The 27,992-nt window shown below is 36.2% G+C and overlaps 1 protein-coding gene across 11 annotated transcripts; it reads left to right on the top strand.

The window, feature by feature from the left end:
* Window positions 1-61: 61 nt before the first annotated feature.
* LOC109854949 (helicase domino) lies at window positions 62-27,906 on the top strand. Of its 11 annotated transcripts, none has more exons than XM_020428600.1 (33): window positions 920-1,114; window positions 2,427-2,602; window positions 2,789-3,767; window positions 5,940-6,193; window positions 6,287-6,613; window positions 6,975-7,185; window positions 7,272-7,486; window positions 7,642-7,779; window positions 7,855-7,942; window positions 8,245-8,432; window positions 8,591-8,692; window positions 8,994-9,309; window positions 9,715-9,889; window positions 10,570-10,756; window positions 10,909-11,045; window positions 11,222-11,408; window positions 11,513-11,849; window positions 12,292-12,372; window positions 12,700-12,957; window positions 13,079-13,383; window positions 13,616-13,908; window positions 14,054-14,426; window positions 14,558-14,754; window positions 14,958-15,072; window positions 15,197-15,553; window positions 15,694-15,915; window positions 22,305-22,340; window positions 22,789-22,954; window positions 23,207-23,691; window positions 23,807-24,091; window positions 24,336-25,124; window positions 25,207-25,578; window positions 25,822-27,906. In XM_020428600.1, exons 2-33 carry the CDS (start codon window positions 2,438-2,440, stop codon window positions 26,224-26,226), a joined length of 8,745 nt encoding a protein of 2,914 aa, XP_020284189.1. In that variant the 5' UTR covers window positions 920-1,114; window positions 2,427-2,437; the 3' UTR covers window positions 26,227-27,906. The 11 variants fall into 11 exon arrangements, with proteins under 11 accessions (XP_020284181.1, XP_020284185.1, XP_020284186.1 ...); XM_020428602.1 differs by having other exon boundaries at window positions 23,804-24,091; window positions 24,363-25,124; XM_020428601.1 differs by having other exon boundaries at window positions 23,804-24,091; window positions 24,357-25,124.
* Window positions 27,907-27,992: the final 86 nt, after the last annotated feature.

The following is a 27,992-nucleotide window of genomic DNA, read 5'->3' as shown; positions in this document are numbered from 1 at the left end:
GACAACGACGGCGCGCGTCCTTCTCTCGCGAGACGCGCGCAATCAGCGATCGAACCGGGTCCTCGTGCTCAACGGTGCCGGCGAAGACTCGCAATTCGGAGCGTCAACACCCATTAATGGAAACTGTGGAGTGATCTAGAAATCGGTGAGAAGAGACTGATTAACGTAAGAGAATACAGTTTGAATTCCTACGTAGCGGAGAAACACAATGGAGAATAATTTGTGCGCCACGTGGCGAATATTGCAGGTTCATTGTAGATGGAAATTTGCTTTTTGTAACCTGTATTGTATTTTTTTCTGTTTTATTTATTTATTTATTTATTTATTTTTTCATATTATACGATGCTTCATATTTCAAGTGCAAAATATGAAACACAAGTAAAATGTAGTTGAAATCAAGAAATTGTTTCAGAGATTTTTTTTCAGTTATTTTTTCTGCATGCTGTTGAGAAAATCGAACAAGGTGTTTTCTCTCAATAACTTGATGTTTTGTGAGAGAAATGTGCTTTTTAGTTGAGATAAAATCGCGCTATTATCGGATATTTTTCGTTGCTAAAAAGTTTTACATACCTATATCTTTCAATGTTAGATCTTACGTCTGATTTTTTTAATTAAGATGAAAAAGTATGCAATCGGAATAAGACTATATTTTTGTGCGGGGAGGATATCCGTGAGGAAGTGGTTGCTGATTTGATCGAGCACCGGGTCGGGGTTCGAGCGCGATCGGTTTAATTTGGACGATGGATTCGAACATACGAGCTGACGGACCAATCACACAGTCCGGTCGATGCCACGTTGTAGCGCGCAATAGTCGCGACCGACCAATAGGAGACTTGTGCGGCGCCATCTCTACGCGACCGAGGCAAACGCGGAGATCCTCGGTTTGGCACCTTCGTCTCGGCTGAAACTTCTCTTTCGACCGTCGCCATGTTTAGAAGCACTACGCGTCCTTGAGTCCGTTGTCTGACAATGTATCGTAAAATATTAGATATAGTTCATGTGTCGTGCGTTACGTGAGGTATCCAATTGTGAATCGATTCACGCGAATCACGGACGTGACGATCATTAGCGTGGATGGCACACCCACGTCGTGGAAATTTGTGATTACATTATGGTGAGTCCGGGTAGGTTTCAGAGCCAACGCCAACATGGCGGACGGGAGATTTCCTTTGTATCCACGCCACACCGCGCCGCGTCTCGCGGCTTCCCCAACTACGACGTCGCGACAAGCGTCGTCGGCGAGATCATCTCCTCGCGCTGATCGTTCTCCGCCAATGATGCAGCCGTAAGCTCCTCTCCTCCTGTACATCTTTGTCGCGCGAGCTCCTCGCGTAAATATCTTTTCATCACCCGGCGCCTACCCTGACGCAACGCCTCGAGGTACATCTCGACGGTTCGCACGGACAGCTCATCATTGGGTCTCGGATTACAGGTCGCGGTCGTTCGATCGGTCGGCCCGGTATCTTGTGGCACTCGCGATGACACGTTTTCTCGTTCACCGATTCCCCGATATCCCGTCATCGCGCACGGCGCTGAATTTCACGCATATACACCTTGTCGTTTTTTTCTGCGCAATACTTGCAGATTTTTTTAATTTTTTTAGTTTTTATTTTTTTTATGAATCAACAGCAAATTTTCTCGCTTATCTTTTATCCCTTGGCTAATATAAACAGTATGTATACTTTCAACAAACAAGCTTCATTTACCTATCTACCCCTTTGGAATGTTTGTTGTTTTCTTTTTGATAATATTATATTTTATATTATTTAGAAAAATTTTTTTACTAAAATAAAGTAATTTTTTTACTAAATATTCAGAATGATTTGTAACACTTATTTATATTTGTATGAACATACATGTCAAACTAATATAAGAATAACAAATACAAACATATGTATATTTTTATATAGACCTTTGTATACAGCAAAGCTTTTCTTATGTACAAATCTTTTATATTTATACATTTATTTAATATATATAGATATATATATATGTTGTATATCGAAGCATTTAATATATATACTTATTTATGTAATTTTTCCTTAAATGTTGCTTCTTATTTCATTATCTAATATGCATAAATTTTAAAAAGTCATGCAGAACAATTATTAATTATAGTTTTTATAAAACTACATCAGAATTTATATATTTTTATTTAGTGTTATTTTTTTATCATGATAGGAAATACAAAATACTTCAAATTTTAAAGCGATTGCTAACTCAGGATTATGTAAATGATCCTATAGCATAATTTTACCTTTTGCACAAAGGTTTGTATTTTTCAACATATCAAGTAATATAACAAGTAAAGAATAAAAAATGATTCTGAGTTCACTAGAAAGTTAAATTTGTAAAATATTTGATAAATAACTTTACTATTTGCTGTTTATGCAATTTAAGTGTTCTTTAATATATTTTTTTTATAGCATAACGTGCAATGACTGATAAGCAGAGCACACCTATTTTATCACCCCTTAATCGGGGTACAGCTAATAACAATGAAAATGGAAATGCACTTCATCAGACTATTCGTCTGCAGCAAGTTCTCGCCGCTAGTGGCAGTCAACAGTTTGTTATAACAACTCAAGTTCCTGGTTTGCAAGTGAGTCTTCATATATTTGTTTTTATATTTCTACTTTCAAGCACAATCTAAAATCATAAAACAATATGAATGTAATATAAGCAGTAGCACTTTTTTGGTATAAAAGGCTAAACAGTGCAATTACATTTATAAACTAAAAAAAGATTAAAATATCAGTTTCTGAATATTACTCGTTTTCTGTCATAGGTTATATCAAACAATGCAACGACTAACGCAAGTGGAGGACAAATTGGAGTTACGAGAATTGTCAACATTGGCGCACCATCGCGTAATGCAGCAGGCGTGGTGACCGGAGGTGTTACCGCATCCAGCGCGTCTCATTTATCATCCATATCGCGACCACAATCTTCGTCAAAAGTTGTATTGGCAACATCTCCAAAGTTTGTACGCACGGCAATAAGCAATGTGTACGTAACACCGATGTCATCGTCATCAATATCTTCGTCGTCGTCATCATCATTATCGTCGTCGTCGTCGTCGTCGTCGTCGTCGTCATCGTCGTCATCATCATCATCGTCGTCGTCGTCGTCGTCGTCGTCATCGTCATCATCATCGTCATCATCGTCATCATCATTGTTGCCGTCATCGGCTTCTTCGTCGACGTTTTCGTCTTCGTTGTCGTCGTCTCAGGTATCATCGCCACAAAGCCAATCGCCACAACAGCCCAGGAAACGGCTAAAATTATCTGAAACACAAGAGAAGTCAACTACATTTGATGCAAATAGCGCCCGCAAACAGGTCATGGAATATAAGCTGCGACGAATGAATAGTGTCCGTGAAAAATATGTTGAAACTGTGTCGGAGCTTTACTTTTTGCGTCACGGGGGCAATATAGTGGAGTACTCGGCTTGGCGCAATCGGCCGCAGACGCAACAATTTCGAAACTTCCTACGGCAAAATCGGCTAGATCCAGAAGACGATAACGAGGATCTGACTGCCCCATCATCGTCGGAGTTGTCACGATTGCTTGCTGTTACTACTGCAGCTGCAAATACTATCGTTACTACTACTTCTGCAATTGTTAATTCTGCTACTGCCAATGTCACAACTGTCACATCTGGATCCACAATTCAAAGTGCAGAAGTTAATACAGTATCTGGTACGGAAATGGCGTCTGTAGCAATATCTACCTCGTTACCTGTTACGTCTTCAGCTCCAGTGCAAGGTAACTACAAGAAACGTTATTTCAAACGTTCTAAGCCGTTACTTCGCGAGTTGCAGCTTCGAAATCTTCAACGCAAAATTGTACAACAGTTCATTAATCAAATGTCTACTTGTCAACTTGTTATTCAATCTTATTTTAACAGCAACATTGAAATGTTGATACGTGAATTATTCTCAACATACATACAATCAGTTATGAATCTCTTGAATGCTCGAAACAACAGATCTCCTGGTTATTGACGATAGAAACGAGAAAGTATACAAATAAATTTATTTATATAAGTATATAAATATCTATACAAATATAAATTTTTATATAAATAAATTTATATAAATTTATAAATACATATATATGAAATTCCAATTCTATTTGTCGAACTTTACTAAAGTGATAAAACGCTTCTGAAATAAAAATAAAAATTTCTTTCAATAAAGTTTACTTCTTTAAACAACGTTTATCACTTTACTAAAGTTTCCTGTATTTATAAATACGTGATAGTATAAACTTATATATCTGCCTAATTAATTTTTTTATTGTAAAACATCTTAAATTTCAACAGACAATCGAATTCAAGCAAAACATTTAACTATTACATAACATTAGAAAACTAAAAAATCTATTCTCATATATAATAGAAATAACAATTTGAGATAACACCTTTGAGATAACTTTCGACTTTATTTAGGTTTTTTCTTGTTTCATGTCCTAAAACCTGAACTCTAAATCGTTTTTTTTTTTTTCAGACGTCAATTTGTGTTATTCTTTTTAAAAGTAAAACAGTCCTAAGTTTGTACTAGTTCTAAATTTGTTGACTCTTAGGTCATGTAAGTAGTGCAAGAGTACAGCCATAAAATTTTGTTGGAAAATTAAAACATTCAAAATATATCTTTTGTATGTGAAATACTAAGTATTATTTACACAAAACTAGCTAGCCAGTCGCGGCTAGAAGAGACTAGCGAAGAGAAATAGAATAGAAGAGAGATAGCAGGACGAGAATTTATTCCCTTCGCTTTGCACAATATAATGACAGCCAGTGTATGTTCAAACATGTATATATTGCTACGGTCAAAGTAACGCTTTTATAGCGCTACGAATGATTCAAATTGTTCTATTTTTGTTTTACGTTCAATGAAGAATAAAGATAGAATACTACTTCAAATGCTTTGAAGTATTAGTTTGACCACAGGCTTTGTGTGTGTGCGCGTGTGTGTGCGCGCGCGCGCGTATTAGCGTGTGTATTAGCTGCAAATAACATATTTAAAAATTAATAAGATATTATTATGAGAAACGTCTTTTTTTAGATCCTTAACAATTACTCCAAAATAAATGTATGAATTTGGGTCAAAAAACAAATTTGAATCAGGATGTAATGAAGGAAATAATATATTAAATTCAAATGTATCAATATCGATATATTTTAACTTTATTTTAAAGTTTTAAAGTAATCTTCAGTTAATGATAGATAGTTAAATCAACAATCACTTCATGACTAAATATTAGACAATGCAAAATTTTCTTATTGGTACATTTTTCTAAACTTTATACAAAATGTCCAATTATTAAGAGTAAAGTGCACTGGTCAAATATTTTAAGAGTCAAGTCTAAAACTGATTAAACAATTATTTAAAATTAGTGAAAATTAAAATATTTTATACTATTTTTATACTTTTGTATTATTACCTTTTTTTACGTAACATGTACAATGTAGTTTTTAATTGTTTAAATTATAATTACGAGCCATTTGTTGCAGATCAAAGAGCATTGTAAATAGTCATAATAATATATATCATAATCTAGAAAAAAGTTAAAAAGAAAAATTATGTGCCAGATATCTCTAAGAACAATCTAAATTTCATAATGAAATTTGTATGAATTTGTGTAGTACTTATATTACAACTAAAATTGAAGCGAATGCTTTTTCTTTTCGCTCAGTTTATGCGTACAAACAACTTTCTGTACAACTTTCTGACAGTACAACCTGTCTACAATATCGAAAACATTTATATTATGCGTACAGTATTTGATCTGTTTGCAAAAGCGTCCAAATTATAAGAAAATGTTACATTATTGAATTGTATTTATCATATATGTAACGTTCAATTCATTCAAAGCAATTATTGTAAGACTATCATAATAGGAAAATCGGTACTTTGGATGCAAAAATAGTTGTAGTTTCAGATGGAACATCTGTGGTTTCAAACCCACCGAAAACTATGACTACAATTGTAGCTGCGAGTTCTGTAACGGACAAATCGTCGCCACTGATAACAAATATTACAACTACAAAAGCAGCTATGGCAACAGCTGCGCTTAACAATCCGCAACCTATTGTTAAGCTCGTGAAATTAGCAACACCTACTATAACAACTTCCACTTCTTCTGATATTACAAATAATCAAGAACAAATAGTGGAAAAAGCTAAGCAGGTAATTATTAAAATGTTAACAATCAACTATATGAGATTTTTTTGTGTGAAAAGCGATGTAAAATATTTAATGTTAATGTGTTTTCGGTTACAGGAAGCATATGTCATGCAGAGGATCGCTGAGTTGCAACGTGAAGGATTGTGGTCCGAACGGAGATTGCCTAAAGTGCAGGAACCAACTCGAACCAAAGCTCACTGGGACTATCTTTTGGAAGAGATGGTCTGGTTGGCCGCCGACTTTGCTCAGGAGCGTAAATGGAAAAAAGCCGCAGCGAAGAAGTGTGCGCGAATGGTACAAAAATATTTCCAAGAGAAAGCGATTCAGGCGCAAAAGGCCGAGAAATCACAAGAGCTTCGATTGAAGAAGATCGCTAGTTTTATCGCTAAAGAAATCAAAACATTTTGGACTAACGTTGAAAAGGTGAGTCACACACATCATACACAAAAAAAACTATAAGATATTGATAATTATATAAATCTGACTTTATTTTATTGTTATGCTACTCCAACCCCACACTAATTAAGCCGACCTTCTCGATGTATTTTTATCAGAAGCGTGTGCTCGTTGTGGGAACAGCAAAGTCTGCATATTGTGTATGGTTTTGTTTTCAACGTAAACTCAACCAAAGAATTATAGCAGGACATGCGTTATTATTGTATAATCTTATATATGTAAACACACATTTCATTTAAAATATATATGTGTATGCGCGCGCGTGTGTGTGTGCGTGTGTGCAAAATATATGTACATAATATAATAACATCGATTGATTTGTTTACAGTTGGTAGAATATAAACAGCAAACGAGATTAGAGGAAAAACGAAAGAAAGCGTTAGATCAACATTTAAATTTCATTGTTGGTCAAACAGAGAAATATTCCACATGGCTAACTGAAGGTCTCAATAAAATTGACGGTCCGCAGAGTATTCCAGCTTCAATGAACAGTTCTCGTATTTCATCGCCAATTCCACCAGGAAAGTGTCATTCCGACGGTACGTTTTGTTACAAAAAACTGATTGTGTTCAACACTTTATGTAAACACGATTAAAAACAAACAAAAAAATGGTATAAATTACAGAAGAGTTCCAGCCAAACCAGAGTTCAGACGATGATGAGGAAACTATAGCTAAAGCCGAGGAGGAAATGACGACTAATCACAAAGAGGAAGTAGAATTGTTGAAGAGAGAGTCGGAAATACCTTTGGAAGATCTCTTGAAAGATTTGCCGTCAGACTATTTGGAAGATCAGAATAGAAGTTTGTCGCCGCAAAACACTACGAATGAAGAAGAAAATGTATGTTTTGTAGATAGAAATAAAAATTTGTGCGCGTACTCTATCTTTTTTGGAGATAATATAAAACTTTGAGAAATTTAGTAACAATTAAATCAATTTTTCTATTGAATATATCATAATTTTAAAGTTATATAAGACTGTGATTTCTATTGCAGGAAGATGAAGAAGCGGCTGATGGGGATGCGGATTTTGTCGCTCAATCTGGCGAGTCTTCGGATGAAGAAGACACTATTATGGAAGAAGAGAGACTCGAGGGAGACGTCGATCACAAGCGAGAACTCGATGAGCTTAAGGTAACTTCTCATTTTCGATATTTGAATGATCTTTTTACAGAACAAAGTGAGAAAGATATACTTCTCTGTTTAAAGGCTGACAACGAAATGTCTATTGACGAGCTCGCGGCCAAATATGCAAATATGTCGGATATCTTGATGGACAAGAACATAGAGGCTGAAGGTAAATCCATACCTGATAAAAGTATATACTTTTAAAAATTCTAATTATATATCAATTATATTATATGGTATAAACTTGACTTAGCCGGATGTTATTAATTTTTTTTCTTTATATCAATTATCGATGACGATATTTACCAATTCTGAGGTGCGAGATTAATGGTTTTCATTTATCTCAATTACCATTCGTGATGTTAAATGAGGCATTTGTCTGAGAGAATTTTGCAAATTATACAAATCACAAAAGAGTAACTAATAATAACAGAACCATTTTATATCGAGGTGCTTTCTCTTTTTACTTAGGCACGGATAAAGAGAGCAGTGACAAGGAAGCTATGCAAGACACTGAGGATCAGCCAACAAACAGCGAAAGCGAGAGTGAAGAAAGCGATCACGAGAGTGACGAAGAAGAAACTCGGACTCAAAGCGAAACAGAAGCAGATGTGGGTCTTCAATCCCTTCTCGAAGATCCAGAAAAGCAATCAGATAGAGTGAGTTTTATTCAGTATAAAAAAACGTAAATACTTACATTACACTAAGCTTGTAGATTTTTATTTATTATATATTTATGTAATGAGTCATTGCTACCACACATGTAATTCAACTCTTTGATTTATGTTAATGACAATAATTACTTTTCATCATATAGGTTACAGAAACTGATCATTCGGACGCTCACAATGAGATGGATAACGTCGCTGCGTTAGCTGAGAGCATTCAGCCTAAGGGAAATACACTGCTCACAACTAGTGTAAGTTATGAATTGATGTTTATTTGTTCGATTTTATTTGTGATATTTGACTCCTTTCCAATCCAAGTTGATGAAGCACTAATCTTGCTCATCAAAATTTACGAAAGGAAAATTAATATGGTGATGATTTTCTTATGAATAAAGTTTGTTTTGTTCTGAAAAATAATCACTACAAAATTGTTCAAAAAGTTCAGAGAACAAACGCTTAACTATTTTTAATATATTAACTTAATGTCAGTTTTATGTAGAACTACAGCTATGTATGATCTATTTGTTTACTATTATTTTATAAACTTTTTAGGTTGTCACCAAAATACCCTTTCTTTTAAAACACCGCCTTCGTGAATATCAGCATATTGGATTAGATTGGCTCGTCACTATGTACGATAGAAAGTTAAACGGTATTCTAGCGGACGAGATGGGTCTGGGTAAAACTATACAAACTATCGCGCTACTAGCACATCTAGCCTGTGAAAAAGGTAATTGGGGACCTCATCTTATTATCGTACCAACGTCTGTGATGCTCAATTGGGAAATGGAATGTAAAAAATGGTGTCCCGGATTCAAGATACTGACATACTACGGCACGCAGAAAGAAAGAAAACAGAAGAGAACAGGTATTTATTATAGAGATTGCTCGTGTAGGCTTATATTAATGTCAAAGACATTTGTTGCTACTGTTTGATTAATTAAATTAACATATAGCTAAAAATTAACATGTAATGTATAGCACATAAATATAGGAATTTCTTTCTTTCTATAAATAAAGTTGCATACTGTATTCTTATTTATGTAATTTAACTCGCTACCGACAACAGGCGTTAAGTCGTCTTTTGACAATGTCTGTACTTTTTTTTAGCGAGATAATAAAAATTTCTCCAGAAAAACTCGCGTGTCAGAAACTAATCACTGTATGACATACGAATCCTGTATGGAGAAACAATATTTCTAAATTTCGAATTTATTACATGCTATGACAGTTTAGTTTTCTACTTACACAATACAAAATTTTTTCTTCACAGGATGGACAAAGCCGAATGCCTTTCACATATGTATTACGTCCTATAAGTTAGTAATACAAGATCACCAAAGTTTTAGACGAAAGAAGTGGAAATATCTTATTTTGGATGAAGCACAGAATATTAAAAACTTCAAGTCACAGAGATGGCAGTTGCTTTTGAACTTCCAGACACAACGGTAATTGATAAATTTACTATATTAACAAATTAACGAATGAAATTAAAATTCATATAGTTTTCAAACTAACGAAGAATTTTAGCCGGTAAATATATTTGTTAGGTTGAAAACTACATGAACTTTAATTTAATTTCATTCGTTAATTGGTCAGAATTGATGCCGGTAGAAGATAGCGTTATTCTTGGGTTGTTATATTTAAGTATTGCGAGAGATACACCAAGTGCCTTGGTGGTCGAATTGGGAAGGCGATCGCACGGAAAGCGAAATGTTCCAGGTTCGACTTCTGGCCAAGATGTAAATTTTTTTTTTTTTTTTTTGTGCATTATATAATTCTTAAATTAGATAGGGAGGACAAATAGATATTTCTCACATACATCATGCAAATCAAGCATCTTATATGAATTCACAAATTAAAGTTTATAAATACATGTACATTATATATATATATATATATATATATATATTTATTTATTTATTTATTTATTTTGCACAAACATCTAGTGTATCGGCTCATATTTACTAATTAAAAGTCTTTGTTAGTCTGATTATTAAATCAAAGAAACAATCAGATTTATATTTATTTTCTAAAGTGATTATAAAAATTAAATTCACACTTTCACTCTTGCAAAAATAAATGTTCATCAGAACTACTAAATATTGCTTTTATTATTATTTTTCAGGAGATTACTTCTTACTGGCACACCACTTCAAAACAATTTGATGGAATTGTGGTCGCTCATGCATTTTCTCATGCCTAACGTATTTCAGTCTCATCGTGAATTCAAGGAGTGGTTTAGCAATCCTGTCACAGGCATGATCGAAGGGAATAGTGAATATAATGAGAACATAATTCGTCGTCTGCACAAGGTCTGTACGTAGTTTTTATATCTTTTTTCTCTTTTTGTTTGTAATACTAACTAAAAAGAAGTTAAATAATTTTATTGAACTTAGAAATGTACTTTGTATGTGCGATCGTTTTTATGCAATGTATTTAATGTTAATGTGTCATTTTTCGTTAGGTATTGCGACCATTTCTTTTGAGAAGGTTGAAAACTGAGGTAGAAAAGCAATTGCCAAAGAAATACGAGCACGTAGTTATGTGTCGCTTGTCAAAGCGTCAGAGATTTTTGTACGATGATTTTATGTCCAGAGCTAAGTAAGTGAATTCTTTGACGCTTGTGTAAGGATTAAAAAGCACTTAGTTTTTCTTAAAATCCATCTAAAAATCTTTTTCAAAATAATTTTTCTGTTTTATGTTGCACGCAAAATATTTTGCAAATTTGTTTTTATCAAACTTGTGCAAAATGTTTGATAACAAATCATTTATTAAAGGACGAAGGAAACGCTTGCCAGTGGGAATCTCTTGAGTGTGATTAACGTGTTGATGCAATTGCGAAAGGTGTGCAATCATCCGAACTTGTTCGAAGTACGACCGACTGTCTCGCCGTTTCAAATGGAGGCGCTCGAGTTCGTGACCGCCTCGTTAGTCTGTAGCGCGTTGGATTACGATCCTTTCAAGGTAAAATAATAAAACAAAATTACCTTGTTACCTTCACCAGCTTTATTATTAAAAGCTAAGCCTTCAGTCATCGGATCTATCCAAACTGTGGTTTAACTTTGCAGCACATCCAACTGTCTAGCCTGAATCTTTTGCTGTTAGATCTGGAGCTGACACTCAGTGCATTCGTTGCGCATAGAATGAGACGATTGCAAACGCCCAGAAAGCTCATAGAAGAAATAGATAGTCAGCCAGAACCACCACCAAGATGTCCGTCTGGTCGTATCAAAATTAACGTCAGACTGTCGAATCAGGCGAGGCAGTCATCGACGCAGCAGCAACAGCAGCAGCAGCAGCAAATACAATCCAGATTAAAGAATCTAGCTGGCGTATTACCCACGCCAAGAGTGGGTACGTCTCACTTGAAATCATTAAATACCAGCCAGACAGGTCCGGGACAAGGTAGGTTTAGAGCGGTGTCATATCTTCTTATCGTGTTATTTCCCGTGACATTTTGCGTCAGATTCATCAGTGGCAAAATCATTTTGCGACCATTACACACATGGTAACGTAAAGAATAGATAAATGTTTTTCTTGGTCGTAGCAAATTTAACGCTGTCACATTTGAAATTTATTGAAATGAAAAAACCTTATCCCGGATCGCGATGGAACTTTATTACTATCTAATACATTGTGTAAATGCCTCTTATAAATTTTTAACTCATACACTCACTTTCAATTAAAATTTAAAAGAATAAAGCGATTTTTTCGTCTTTATTATTTTCTCAGCAATTCAATTGACACGTATGCTTAAAGTATAATACATATATATATTCTATAATAAGAAGAATGTGTGAAATTTTTTAAATTTAACGTGAAATCCAATAGATACTTGTATTATTAGGTGTTACATTGAGAGTCGCGGGTGGTCAACAATTACAGGGATATTCTGTGCAATTGGTGCAACATCAAGGTAGTGTAAAAGGTACGACAATTCTTTCCTCTATTTCTTTGTTTATATAAAAATTCTTTGTATATACAAATCGAACATATTGTACATATAAACATATATATATCAATATATTACTCTGTTACAAAGTGAATTTGCATCATAGATCAGTGATTGTCGCTGTGAGTTTTCTCGCTAGGCAGTCCCTTTTGCAGTGATGCTAGAACAATGATCCCTTAGCCAGCATGCTTATAATCTTATTATTTATAAACATTCAAGAACCAAGGGCATAATCAATTCTTTGCGTAAAAATCAACTATTCTATTATACGTATGATAAACACCATGAATTTTCACATAACAGCTATTCCCGTGGCAACGTTGGGACATAATTCGCAAAGTACCACTGTGACGCCAACCACAGCGGCGACGAATGCGCAGAGAATCACAGTGGGAAATGCCAGTATCAGAGACGGTATTCAACGATTGGCGACGCAGACAGTTACGGTCAAGCAAGGCGATTCCGTCCAGAGAATAGCAATGCCTAGTTTTGCGCAGTTGGTTCAAACTTCTACTGGTAGACATATCATCCTGACATCGAATCAACAAAACACTAATACGGGTTTGTCTTTGCTGTAGTTTTAATTCTCGTTTTATTATGAATCGATGTTACTCAACAAACGAATAGTAATATTTAGATAACGAAGAAAGTAACACATTTTTTTTTTTTTTTGTACTATTAGTTTCATTTCCGGTTATGACGCCGAGCGGACCGCGTCTCACAGTGTTGTCAAAATCATTGGTGGGTCTGTCCACTTCGGCCACGACAGTGAATAAAGTAGTTAGCGGCGTGATGACGACTTCGAGTGGCCGACCCGTCATGAGAGTACCTCCTTTAAATGTAGCTGCCTCACACCCTCTATCAAGCGGGAATAACAGTCAGCAGTCCAATCAGCCGCAATCGATACGTGGTATTGTCACTAGACAAACTCAGAAAGAAGCCACCAAAACGCAGACCAAGGGACAGCCGAAGTCCGAGTTTTACTTGGTGATTAAAAATATAGATACTAAAAATTTAATTCTCAGATGATGAATGTTGAAGAATTCGATAAATTTTTGTTCCTTTGCTTTGCATAAGAGCTAGTTATATATTTTTTTTTCTATTTACTTATTTTAAGAATTTTAAGAATTTTATTCGATATGTTTTCTATCTGAGCGATTTAGTTACTTTCTTGAAATATTTCGATCATAAATTCTTGACGATGTTAATTACTTTGCAGCCACAGCTGGAGGAAGAGAGGCGACAAAGAAGACAAACTAAATTACATTTTGTGGCAAACATCAATGAACGCAGATGCGCTGCATGTCCGCTTTACGGCGAGGATCTGTTCATGGCTTTAAGAATCGGTAAACCTACGACAGCTTGTCGTTGGCACAATGGCTGGTTGCATTGCGCGACAGCTAAAGAAAATGCTCACACTCGAAAGATGTTCTTCTCACGTACTGAGGCGCTCGCGGAAGCAATCAAAAGCACGGAACAAATTGTCGAAGAGCTTAAAGAAGTGTTTGAAAGGTCAGTATGCGACATTATTTGTAAAACACTATTGATATTTTTTTATCTAGTTACTTTGTTTTTTTTTGTTTGCATAAATTTATAAAATGACTCATTTCTAAAGAATGCATTTCTATGAAATACAATTTTATTGCACAATGTGTAGATTTGTGGTCCACGTACCGGCCGTGCGCGCGCCAATGCCTCGTCTTCACGTGTCCCATCCGCCACCGCACAAGTTATGGGCTGAACGTCGTCTGCGGATAGAGCTGCAGAAGCAACTGTCGCCGAAGCAAGATCTGTTCCATCCGATCTTGAGTCGTATGCTCACGCAGTTTCCCGATCCCAGACTGATCCAGTACGACTGCGGCAAGCTGCAATCGCTAGACCGTCTGCTAAGAAAGCTGAAGTCCGAGAATCACCGAGTTCTCATATTCACGCAGATGACCAGAATGCTGGATGTGCTGGAGGCCTTCCTTAACTTCCACGGGTACATATATCTGCGGCTGGACGGTACTACAAGAGTAGATCAACGTCAGGTACCAAATAATATTGTGTACATTTTTAATGCTTTTATAAGGAAAAATAGTATAACTTACTATGCGATAAGTAACAAAATACTTAAGAAATTGAATGAACTACTCCTAAAAATGACAATTCAACCATTCAGGTTTTGATGGAAAGGTTCAATGGCGATAAGCGAATATTCTGCTTCATTCTGTCAACGAGATCGGGCGGTGTTGGCGTAAATCTGACAGGCGCGGACACGGTAATATTTTATGACAGCGATTGGAATCCTACAATGGATGCGCAGGCGCAAGACAGGTGTCATAGAATAGGACAAACGCGGGATGTACATATTTATAGGTACGCGATTTATATAACGTAATGAATTTAATAAAAAAAACGACACTAGTGTACAAAATTTTGAAATTATTTTATATTTACATTAAATGGTAATGTGTTATTAAAGATATTTGAAATAATTTATACAAAAATGGTCTCGGCTCTTTGATTAACATGTTAACAACACAAAACAAAAGTGCGATATATATCGTTTTATATTTCAGATTAGTTAGTGAGAAGACCGTAGAGGAGAATATTCTAAAGAAAGCGAATCAAAAGCGATTGTTGGGTGATCTCGCTATTGAAGGTGGTAATTTCACGACGGCATACTTCAAAAGTGTAAGTATTTAAATAAGGACTTTAGATCATCAAATAGTTACATATTATCTCTATATTGGTTGTTAAGTAGATCACACGTTTTGCAATTTTGTCATACTTGAAAAATTATTTTATTTATTTGCAGTCCACCATTCAAGATCTGTTTAACATCGATCAAACGGAAAACGATGCTTCAACGCGAATGGCCGAAGTGCTGGAGCAGAATCGAGACCGAGAGAAATCTTGGAGCAAAGACACAGCGGGACCGTTCCAGAGCGGCCTATCGAGTCAGCATGTTGAAGAGAAGGTGGCGATGGGCGCACTTGAGAGTGCTCTAGCTGCCGTTGAAGAGGATCTCGATGTACAAGCTGCAAAAACCGCGAAAGCAGAAGCTGTTGCTGATCTCGCCGAATTCGACGAAAACATTCCTCTGGAAGAGGCTGACAAAGAGGACACGCAGGTCAGCAAAGCGGAGCAGGAAGTTCAGAATCTAGTTGCTCAGGTAGAACAAATTTGCTGAATCAGTTCAGTCATTTCATATTTGTATCTTATTCTTGCCGCCGTTAAATCTTCCACTACTGTTTATTATATCATTAAGACAATTTTTAAAAAGAAAATAAATTCTTTAAATATTTTGTTCAGTTAACTCCCATCGAGCGATACGCTATGAAATTCGTCGAGGAATCTGAGGACGCGTTTTCTGCGGCCCAGTTGGCCGCAGCGGAACGAGAGCTTGAACAACAGAAGAAGGAATGGGAGCTGGACCGACTGCGGGCTCTGCGCGAGGAAGAAGAGCGACGCATGCGACTGGCCGATGATGACGAGAAGCCGCTGACATTTGGCCGCGAGGATGCGCAAAATCAGGTTAATAGCGCTACCGCAAAAAGCGGTTCTAAGCGATTAATCAATAAGAAACTAGCAATATCGAATAGGAGAGGTTTACGTAGACGTCGCGGTAGAAGTAGAGGCGCGCGCGAATTATTAGCAGAAAGCGAAACAGAGAGTACTAGTACCGAGTCGGACTCGGAGTCCGAGTCGCAGGAAGAGGACGTAATCGAAGATAGTCTTGACGAAGAATCGAGTCATACGGAGAGTCAGAGTCAGGGGGATGAGGGCGAGGAGGAAGAGGGAGATGGGGGTGGCGAAGAAAATAACGAGGAGGATGAAGAGAAAGAAGCTAGTGAGGAAAACGAGGACGGGAGAGCGAATAATCGCGACAATTCTGAGCGAGGAGGAGGTTTCTCGAGGCGAAGGAGCCGTTTGGTGGGATCCGGTTCTTTTAACCGGAATCACTTTGATTTAAATAGTCCCCGTACCAGATCTCGCGGTAATGTTCATATTAATTTGTGGACTCTGGACGTAAGTCCCATACTGCCTAGCATAAAGCGTAGAAGATTCCACCGCGCCAAGTCCGAGGAAACTCTTCCTTCGCCGACGTCGGTTAACTCCTGTTCTAAAAGAAACGTTCGGATTAACGTTAACAAGTTATCGGTTGGTCCTAATCAAAGTGTAAAAACTGAGACTGTTGAAACAGTTGATCGTAATACATCCAAAGACGATCGGGATTCAATATCTGTTTTAATCGATTCGAATGGCGTGGAGCAGTGCATCGATGATACTAACATTGAGCAATCTGTCGATAACTTGAATTCAACACCAATTGCGAAAACGCAAGCGGGACAAACAAAAACATTAGAATTAGATTTAGATAAGAAAGATAAAAGCGTTAAAGACGAGAAGATAGATAAAAATGTTAAAGAAGAGAAAAACGACAAAATCACTAATTATGCTAATAGAATCACTATCTGCTCCGTTCAAGTGACGCGGTGTCCGCCGAAAATAGTATCCGCGATCTACAGAAAGTCTGAGCTCGAAATAAATCGCAACGAAGACGCGGAGAATCTCGATGTGAACGTTAGCGCGAAAGATTCCCGATCTCCTTCAAGCACAGCGCAGTCGGACACGTCTTTGAAACGCTCGAAAGAAACGACAGCCAAGTCCAAGTCTGAATTCGGCATGTCGGCCAATTCTTTGTGCGGTAACACGCGATCGAAGTTAATTGCCGCGGTGTCGAAGGAGTCGGAGAATTCCGTTGAGTCGTCGAATCGTCGAAACGTCGAGTCATCCTCGAATCGTTCGTTTCCTGTGTTACGATCGAAAACATTGCGCAACGGAAGCCCCGACACGACTGACAAACTTTCCAAGCAAATCACAATGCCGCGCGTTTCTGTTGCCGCACAAAGAAATCCCAAAAATCCGATCGTGAACACTGATGACATTCATTGTAACGCAGTCGAAGATAAAGACGGTCGCGAAAATAACGAAGACATCGACTCGATGACATTCTTGACGCGGAAAAATGCTAATCTCAAGCCTAGTTCAAAGAATGATATGCGCGAGAATTCGGATCTGGATCCTTCGAATGAAAGAAAAACAAGTGAATCGACATCAGACGCGTGTGATTCCTCGGCGTTTTTAATAAAAAATGAAGCTATTTTGAACGAACCTAAGTGTAAAATGCGCAAAGTAGAGGTCGTGAATACGCGAAGCATGATAACCCGCAGTTCCAAGATTCCGTCGAGTATCAATAATCATTCCGAGGAGAGCAACGCGATGTTATCGGATAAAATTGATTCGGTGTTGGAAACTGACAGCAGTTCACAAGTGAAAACGAGTCAGGGAATACGACGAGCCGATAATCCGCAGCATTTGGTCATAGAGCAGAGTAGGATTACGCGATCAACGACAAGTAGTCACTCGTCGACGCCTTCTTCGCCTTTGGTTGACGATGAAACGACGACGCAGATTTTGTCAAAATCGATGCCGAAAAGACGACCGGACACTCCGCTTCCACGACCGATCACAAGGTCGACGGCGACCGCAAACTCTCCAACGAGAATTGATGGAGCTTTGCCTAATCGAGGCGAAAAAGGCGCGATACGAAACTCGAAGCAGTGTCAGGACAACGGTGTTTTAAGCCCGCATCAATTCAGACGTAGCAGATCTATACCGCCGATGAAATCCGATCCTAATTCCAAGGAAACGCCAATCGTAGCCTCTGCCAAACGTTGTTCGGACGCACCTCGGCAAAACGTTCCACTGAACGTTAACAACAATGAACACGTGTCTAGAATAACGCGATCGGGATTGATTTTAAATTCCATTTCCTCGATAAAATCACCATCGTCGTCGTCGTCATCTGTTTCCGCTCTCAGAACAAGTGTCAAACGAACTTCGTTAACAAGCAACGAAAACGAAAATACGGACATTACATCGTCCTTTGAAAAGCCTCAAAGGACGGCCAAGGTTGTGGCTATTCTCACTCTGGACACAAGAAATAACCACACTAGCAATAAGACTGTAGCGTCAATTCAATCCAAGTCTGCTAGTAATGAGACCAAGGTGCAAGACAAAGAAGCACTTGTATCTCGATTCTCAGATTCGCTGAACACGGAGCAGGAAGCCGAACGCGAGAGCTGCGATTTAGTGGTGGCCGATTCTAAATCCAAAAGATTACGCAGAGAAGCGAAGCGCTCGAGACACGTTGCGTGTACCGAGGATTGTTCGAATGATGATACCGACGAAGAACCGCAACAGAAGAGATCCTGTCGTTCTTCGCAACTTTCTCCTTCGCCCTCTCCCTCCGTTATGACGCGTTCTGAAAAGTTGAAGAGCGCCACGATATCTTGAGTCTCACTGAAGTGTTCTATCGGTTGCCATCTAGAACGAGGAAGAGAGACGTGTGTTCCGTTGAGAACGTTATTAATATTCCGACTATACTCGGTCATGTGTAATCAGCCTACTATACGTGTAGTTTATACTCGGCATTTGTCACATGATACTTTGATTTCTATGCTTCTCTCATTAACATAAATGTTGTAACGTATTTTCTGCAACATAAACGTGACAGTGCAAATGAATATTTCCACTCAAGTTTGGATGGAGTTAAGAATAACGAGAGAAAGAAATGAGATATAAGTAAACAGTTACTTATAAATTTAAAACAGAAGATTTTTAAAGTAAACAAAATTTGTTCAATTTCGAAGAAATCTCGATCTTTCAAGCAAATCACAGAACTTGCTCTTAGAACATGCTACAAAATCTAAAAAAACGTATAAACTAGAAAAATGAAATCAAATTCTTTATAATCATGGCTGATGAAACAGATTCCTTTATTTTATTAATCTGATGAAATTGAAACATCTATGTTTTGAGAGATTTAAATGTAAAATTTAAATTGGCCAGATTTTTTATCGTTAAAGTTTTCTATTAACTTATTTGTTAATTTATTTCTAGAAAAAACGAAAAAGTAAACAAAATGCGAACAAACAAATAATTATCTAAAACGATAAATGTTAATGAATAAGAGGTATATGAAAGAAAAACTGTATGAAAAAGACAAAAATGTCGAGTTTGAACTTGACTTTTAGGACGCTTGATGTGCGTCTTTTGCTCGTACTTACTCCACATATAGCTCTCAACGTGACTGTTGAATTCTTATCTCGAAATAACACTTATATGCAATCTTTGACAAAGAGAGAAAAGTCTAGAGTCTCTGCGACACATGATGCCTTTTTTGTTTGTTTTTTTTTTTGTTTTTTTTGTACTAGATTGACGAGGCAAGCACCAGAATCGACAATCGCGGTTGCGAAATCGAAGAATTGCCATATTGTAGCGTCCACCGCGATTTAACATGGGAAAAAGCATCATGTATTGCAGGCTTAAAAATAGCACGAGAGTTTACTAAATTCTAAATACTAAAATACGGTAGAGATAGACAGTTACATATATATATATAAAATTATACTTACGAGAACAATTGGACAAGAGAAAGGTCTCTAAAGAAGCAAAAAATGCATAATCTGTACAAGACAAACGAAGGAATTAAATAGACACGTTTAACGCTACTGCGGAGAATGAGTACGTTTTTCTGTACATAATTATAAACTGCGTTTTTCGTTAATTAACTATACCGGGTACGCGTGTAATATTTAGCGTTGTAAATTGTACTCTGGCCCGGTGCCCCTCATGTCATTTGTTTCATTTTAGTTAGAATACACCAATGGAGTTGAGATATTAAGATCCGTTCCTAATACTGCCTGCGCTTTCCGCTTGTTTGTTGTACTCACCTTTTTATTTCTTTCAAATATATTATCATTAAATTGAAAATGATACAGGAAGGTGCAAACAGCAAGAGGACGGATCTTTGGGGAATGCGTTTCTGATAACTTGCGATTTATATAAACTATGTGATGAGTGTAAAACGAATGAATGTATATTACATTTAGGAAAGGACAAGCTCTAGTTGTAAAACTTTAGTCGAGTTATTCCTTAGTGCGTCACACTAAACTATTCACACACATACAAATAGAAGCACACACTATGAAACATCGTTACACATGAATACGTGTCGCGAACGAGAAGTGTTAAAAAAGATACAAAGGGAGTACAGGGATTAAAAAAACGTTTAATTTGAATCTACCCTAATTATTTTCATTACTTTATTTAAACTAAAAGTAACATTACATTAATGTTATAATTTAAATTGCATCTGTGATCGATGTGAATTTGGAAGAAATTCGGCAAAAGTTAACTGACAAAAAAAAAAAAAAAAAAAAAAATAGAGTAATAAAGATTAGACGCGAGTTTGATCCAGTACTCATAAAAGAGAGAAAAGTCAGCAACCAAGTTGAGAAAGAGTTTCAGTTGTGTCGCATTGAATTACATAACTCGCAATGACCTGATTAGTATATATATGTATATATGTTAACAGTGCAAATAGATATATTTACTAATATATAAATTTGTACTGTTAATATGTATATTTATATATACAGTACGTGTAAGGATATATCTTTCCACTTTACTTCCTCCATACAAAAAAAACACACACACATATATACATATATATATTATAATACTTAAGTTGCGTGCCTGTATTTTGTATGATCGAGCGCGAGTTCGAAGAAAAAAGAATAAACGAAATATTCCTTGCTACATCGAAATGTGTACTCTTATTTCTTGATGCGTTTCCAAGTCTGTGTCGATCAAAGGTTCAGTTCCGTTTTGGTGTCAAATTATTCTCAGCTCAGTGTGCTTGTTTATATTTAATCGTGATTTTTTTCTCTCGGTATCGGTTTGGTGTGGCAAGGCTATTATGACCGCACATTTCTCGAGAAAAATGTACTTCATTAATAAACACGTTAAAAAAGAAAAAAAAAAAAAAAAAAACGAGCTCCAAAAAATTTGTTCTTATAAATAAGATGGCACCAAAACACTGCCTTTGCCATTCCAAACTTGGAGTCCGCAGCAAGAATATAAGCAGGCACATGACTGAGATATTGCGTCTATCAGTTTCTTTAGTCATACTTAATTTAGTTGGTTCATCCTGTACATATGTACATATTAGCACATTTATATGTAAAGATATGGAAAAAGAGACTCTGGACGCAGTATCAGATACAAAGACATAAATAAGAATTGTTTCTTTAGAACACTTGAAAAGAAAGAGAGAGAGAGAGAAAGGAACTAGAACCTTCGAACGTCTACAGAATATTTAACGAACTTTTTACTTCTAATTTTCATAACAATTTTTTTTTAATTTGAGTTTTTGTCTTTGAGACAAAAATTTAGAGCGTAAGTTATTTAGTGAAATTGTTCCAATTTAGAGCATTACGTATCTCACGTAATTAAAGTAAAAAAATTCGATTAGATATTTGCAGACAAGTAAAACAAATTTTTTTATAGAAATAATCAAAGTTACTCTAAATATAGTATGTGTAATTCGAAATTAAGAGAGTTAAAACACCCAATGAAGATTGGTACTTTAGAGATTTATCAATTTTGTTACAAATGCCACACTTATAAAATAATGTCATAAAAAATTCTCAAACTAAAAATTATTTTATAAAGTCAAGTAAAAAAGTAACTATAGACAAAAATGTTAACACTAGAAAACAATCGATAAATGGCAATCATCAGAGAGATACTAACTTGAACTTCGATTATCTTATTATATATTTTGATACTTAGACTGAAAACAATTTGAAATCTCATTTTGAAAAATTAATATGAAAAATCTGAAAATTAAGACGTACAGAAAAAAAGAGATTAATTTTTCGCTCTTCTTTCTCTCTTTTCCTTTTAGTTTTACTAATTTGTTCAAAAGCGTTTTAATACGAGAGTGATGTATTCAATATATACTTTTTATATATATATCGTAATATCGCATTTAATTTTGTAACATCTTGCAGATTTGGTTATCAGAAAACACCACGGAACAAATGCCGGTAAATACAAAATATATTTTATTCTTTTCTTTTTCATACACATTTATATAATATAAATATGATATATTTATATGACACATGTATAATATTAATATATATTTGTGATATTAATTAATATATTAAATTATAATACATACAAATTATACAGTGTAATTTGAAAAAAAGGTAATTACATATTAATATCATACTTATAATATATAATAATAATAATAATAATAATAATGATAAAGTATATTATATATTATATTATTATATAATTACAACAATATATTATAATTACAATATTAAAATGTAATCACCTTGTGTATTTATTACATTGTAATTTGTCACTTATCGCATTTTAATTTATGATGGTTAGTGTAAAATTATAAATGTAAGAGTCAGTCTTTTTATTTACACACAAAAATTATTAGCAATTATTAGTATCTTAAGAAACATTTTTTCTTAGGTATGGTGCCCACCTACACCTCCTACAACTGATAATGACGTATACATCGATTATTCTCTTGGATTTCTTTATGAAAATGTTACCATGACAGAGGCTCAACTTCCGCCGATTTACGTGAAGAAAGAACGGAACAGAAGTAGAATTGAAACTGGTATCAATGATGACGGTGAGTTAATCTTGATTATAAATATTGAGAATCATAGTCTAAACGATCTTACTGTATCAAAAGCATCAGTTCTCACAACTATTTATACCTGTCGGAATTTTTTTTAAGTGTACATAAATTTGGTCATTTTCAGTCAATTGTTTTAGATCTCGTCTATGTCCTTATTACAAAGTAGTTTATATATTTATAAACAGTAACAGTAAATATTTTTTAGAGAATTTAATATTATTGATAAACTCATTGTTTCTGTAGGTTGTCGACCGGCCAAAATGATGCGCCACAAAGAAGATCTATATATACCAAAGTCTCTCTTCGAGAGACCGACAGCGACGATAATGAAGATGCGTCGCGATATGAGAGCGCACGAGCGCAAGTATCGCCCGACATCACGTCCTATAATACCAACGATAAAGTTGTCGTCGCACGTGATGAAGACTTCGCCGGAACCAGATCACGTTATGGACTGGTTAATGCATGAGGAGTGGGGTCTATTGCATGCTCTCCAGACCTATCAAAATATTCCGATGAACATTGCACTTCTCTCGCCTGGTCACACACCCAATTGGGATCTAGTGGCTGATAGCATCAATAATTGCTCGAGACTGCATCGATCGTATAAGCAGTGCAAAAACCGATACGAATCTATCATAGTACCCCGAGAGGAAGGCAAGCTGTTGTACGATGCCGTACCGAAGAAACAGAAGAAACAAAAGACCGTTTATAAAACACAATCCGAAGTAAAGATTTATTTTATCAGTTTGATAACTATTCAAATGCTACTTTATTATTTGTCAATGTTAAGGAAAATATGAACATATGAATGTTTATGATTTAATATTTTGCTTTCAGCAGCAAAACAAAAGCAACAAACTTATGAGAACTTCTCAGTTACACAATCAAGACAAGAATGTTTCGTTCTCGTCAATGGCCTGTCAGAGATATGAGGTTGTCAAATCTGTTTCGAATAAACGAACGCCAACTGTTGTGAAACCTTTGCTCGTGAATTCATTAATAAGAAATCCCACCAGCACAGCCATGGTAATAGAAAAGGGCATTCAAGTTGAAAATCCGATGTCACCAATGGAGGTGGCCACACAGCGTGCTGACAGAATCGCGAAGGAAAGGTTGAAACAGCAGGTTAGTATTAGAGTCAAAAAATAATTTATCTTTCAAAATTAATACATCTTTTACAATTAATATATTATACACAAACAATGGAATGGAAAAGCATTTGTGTGAAGTCTATTTAATTTTCAAACCCTGTGGATTTAATTACTAATGTAATTAAACTATAAAAATGATTCGGTCATTTTTAGTCGTTGATTTATTAAAAAGATTAAAGAAAATCACCGGAATTAAAACCTGTGACTGTGAGTCACAGGCTTTAACTCCGGAACAACAGCAACAGGTTGCGGTGAGGCTCTTGCAACAACAACAATTGAAGCTGCAGCAGCAACAAAGTCAGCAGCAGACCGGACAACAAATTGTCGCAAATACTGGCGGACCCCAAATTCATCAACTAGCACAAACGATTCCAACCATGACCACCGCCGGTATCATGACCAGCTCGAAAGCTACTGCCACTAACGTGAATCTGAGCAGCGTGGCGACCACTACAGTGGTTACAACGATGGTAAAGGCCCGGCCAGGAGGCGGACAGGTAACCATACAAGATCCGAGGACAACGTCGGCAAACATGGTAAATCTGCAACAAACTGCTCAACGAATTGCAACAGCCAGTTTGGTGTCCGCGAGTCAAATATCCGCTGGTCCAACCAGTCAAAAGGGAGGTCTCGTGGGTGTAGTGGCGACGTCGGGCGGTAAAACCCCGACAGCGGCGCAGCTACAGTATTACAGACAGCAGCAAGTGTTGCGGCAACAACAGCAACAGCTAAAAGTGCTGCAGGCGCAAGCTGGCGGTCAAAAAGTATCCGTCACAGTACCGGCCACAGCTGCAGCAGCGGCGGCACAACAACGAGCAACAGCGGCCACTTTGATGAAGCAAGGTATTGCTACGGCAGGCACCGCGGGCACCGTGACGGCGCAAACTGCCATGGGACGGCAAACGGTGACGAGAGCAGTATCTGACACAGAGATGGCCGCATTAATAAAACGACAAACGCTGCAGCAACAGGCCAAGGCGACTACGGCAACACTCGCGCAAGTGCAGGTGATTGAAACATAGATATAACCAAACAGTTTTGCAAGTTTGCTCCGACTGAAAAAGTAATCGATTAACATATGATTTACAGGTGCCTGGTCAAACGGGACTCACACCGGCACAACTCTTCGCTCAGGCTGCAAGTTTGCAAGTGCAACAAGCGGGAACTTCTACAAGTGGTACACCTGTAGCAGCTCTCGTGAAGACGGCTAATGTAGCGGGCGTTCGTGCTGCAACTCCTCAACAGATTCGCCAACTCGCACTTACTCATCCTCAACTGCTCGCTCAGAGAAAACTACCAACGACGCAAAAAGTCGCACAGATAGCTCAAGTCGCAGGTAAAACCGGTGTGCCGGCACAATTGATTGTACAACAGAAATCAATACCCGCGACTATGACGGTGCAACAGTTCCAGCATGTGATGAAACATGTACAACCTACAGCAATGCAGCAATTCAGCCATGTATGTAAAATTAAATATTATTAACTTTGTTTTATATAGTAAACATTTCGTTTATAGAACAGAGTAAATATTTTTTCATACGTTGCTTTTCTTTTTTTAATTTTTTTAATTTTTTACTTTTGTATCCAAGTTATGTGTGTTGACACTAGAATTAAATTTTTAAGTAAACTTTTATGATGGCCATCATTTACATGATAAATGTAATAAACAAGTTACGAAAACATCGTTGCTTTGCAATCACAGGTATCCACAGGCCAAGCTGTATCTCAGACAGGTCAAGTGGTACTAGCTAAATCACCGCTGCAAACTCGAGTGATACCAGTTGCGTCCAACTTAAAGCAGACCATTCAGGTAGTTACTGCCAGCAATGCAGCTCAATTACGACAGGCCACACCTATTCAGGGAAAGCCGATTCCTACCGCAATAAGGCGAAGTCCTGGTCCGGGTTCCAGTCCAGGTCCGAGCTCAAGTTCCGCTACCACCGGGTCGACCGTTGGTGGAAACGCTAGTCCCAGCATAAACGCCACTTCCGCGTCTGCTTCGAATCTGACTTCCCCGTCCAATCTTGGTCAGGTGAGACTGCAAACTATAGCGCATTCGCAAGTACAGCAGCAGACACAACAACAACAGGACACTCAACCGAAATAGTTTTACATCACAAAGAGACAATGGATGTTACTTGAAATGAACTGCAAACTTCGAAAACCAGATAGTTTTTGTAATTTAAAACCAACACTTTTGATGATGATTTATTTCAAATATATTCTGTTTATGATTTGTGCAAACGAAAAAAGCAAGTGTGAAATGCTGAAATATTGCAAATTAAATTTCAGAAAGTGTTTTTTCTTATTTTAATAAGTAGCAATAACTTTGATATAACGATTACGTGTCAAAATATAATAGTATATGTTTGAAGTATAAAAGCATTCCAAGATTTGTTGCGAACAAATTTTGATGTTATAATTATTCTGATGTTAGGTTTTCGACACGAAAAGTAATAGACAATCAATATTTTAAATCTCGTCATCGCGTTAATAATTTTTGACAATTTTGAAACAAAAGAAAATATTCTACCGATGACTTAATTCAATGAATCTATGTAATTTGTTCAATTGTTAAAACACACAGATAAAAACTACTAGTCAAGATTGAGCAATTTTGTAGCGTATTCAATCATATAAATTCGTTAAGATTATATTTGTATTGTCTGTTATTCAGTTTAATTTTCTTTTGTAATAAATAAAACGTACAAGTTGTCTCAGAATGTTTATTGAATTAAGTAATATTTCAGTTCTGTGCTAATACAAACTATTCACAATAATATATTTTGCTGAAAATCTTATTGTGTGTGTAATTAGGCGCATTGTGTACACTCGGTTTTTTTTCAATGTGTAAGAAACCAGATTATAGCCTTCTAAATACGCTTAAATTATCGACTAGACAAAACAACTAATCGGAGTAAGTGTTCAAGAGACGATTAAGCTTTTTCTTACTGATATAAAAAGAAGAACGCCAAGGAAACGTGTTTAAAACATTAAAAACATATATGATAAACATGTTTTTCAGATAAGTAAAGCGCATCGGTTACGATGTTTGTTAACACTTTAATTAATTTGTTTTCCTAAACTGAAAATACAGGATGCTTTTTAGATATCTGAAGAATCCGAAAAATTGAAGACCTTATAATACGTACATGTTCCATGTTTCTTGAGAACATATAAACCTGCATTACTGTGTGTAACTCTGTGTTGCTTATATAATAATATAACGAATTAGTAACATAAATTATTGTGAAATATAAAACTATACGCAAGAATTACATGACGTTTATAATCTAGCGATTGTTATATAAAATTACATGCGATATAATACAGGGTTTTAATTCTTGTGTACGGAGAGCAAAGGTTACATGGAATCTTTTTAAAACGAACATCGCTTGTTGACTAAGACAATTACATTAAATGCGATGAGAAAAAAAAGAAGTGTTTTTTTTTTGTCTAAAATTTATTTATTTCTTTACATTCATGTACATGTAACCAATTACCAGTCTATTATCTAAATAATTAAATATCTCTGTACAAAATAGTCTCCCAAAGTATTAGTCATCAATTTGATTTGAGATGCGTCGCAAAAAGTGACTTGTCTCTTTACGGTTTTTACTTTCATAATGTGCACCCTGTATGTACGTGTGTACCATGTGTGTGTATGTGTGTATATATATATATGTAGGTAGGTATGTATGTATGTATGCATGGTGGAAGTATGTATGTATGTATAATTTCTATATTATAAAGTATTGGGAAAATAAATCGTGAAACGATACAGCAATTGATGCAAATTTATTTTTCTCAGAGTTTTGCACACAAAATGAAGGTACAGTGTCACATGTAGTCTGAAAACTACTGTCTTATTTA

This window comes from Pseudomyrmex gracilis, unplaced genomic scaffold, assembly GCF_002006095.1.
Source record: "Pseudomyrmex gracilis isolate BER0280 unplaced genomic scaffold, ASM200609v1 scaffold_76, whole genome shotgun sequence".
In the NCBI taxonomy this organism is placed as follows: domain Eukaryota; kingdom Metazoa; phylum Arthropoda; class Insecta; order Hymenoptera; family Formicidae; genus Pseudomyrmex; species Pseudomyrmex gracilis.
The sequence above is the reverse complement of the archived record's forward strand: the minus strand, read 5'-3'. Positions and strand labels throughout refer to the sequence as shown.

Excerpts from the sequence above, each read along its gene's own strand:
- LOC109854949 (XM_020428595.1), top strand. The coding sequence starts at position 2,438 with ATGACTGATAAGCAGAGCACACCTATTTTATCACCCCTTAATCGGGGT. Across the intron at positions 8,433-8,590 it reads CAGAAAAGCAATCAGATAGA|GTTACAGAAACTGATCATTC; the intron begins GTGAGTTTTATT and ends TTCATCATATAG. Across the intron at positions 11,046-11,221 it reads GATTTTATGTCCAGAGCTAA|GACGAAGGAAACGCTTGCCA; the intron begins GTAAGTGAATTC and ends CATTTATTAAAG.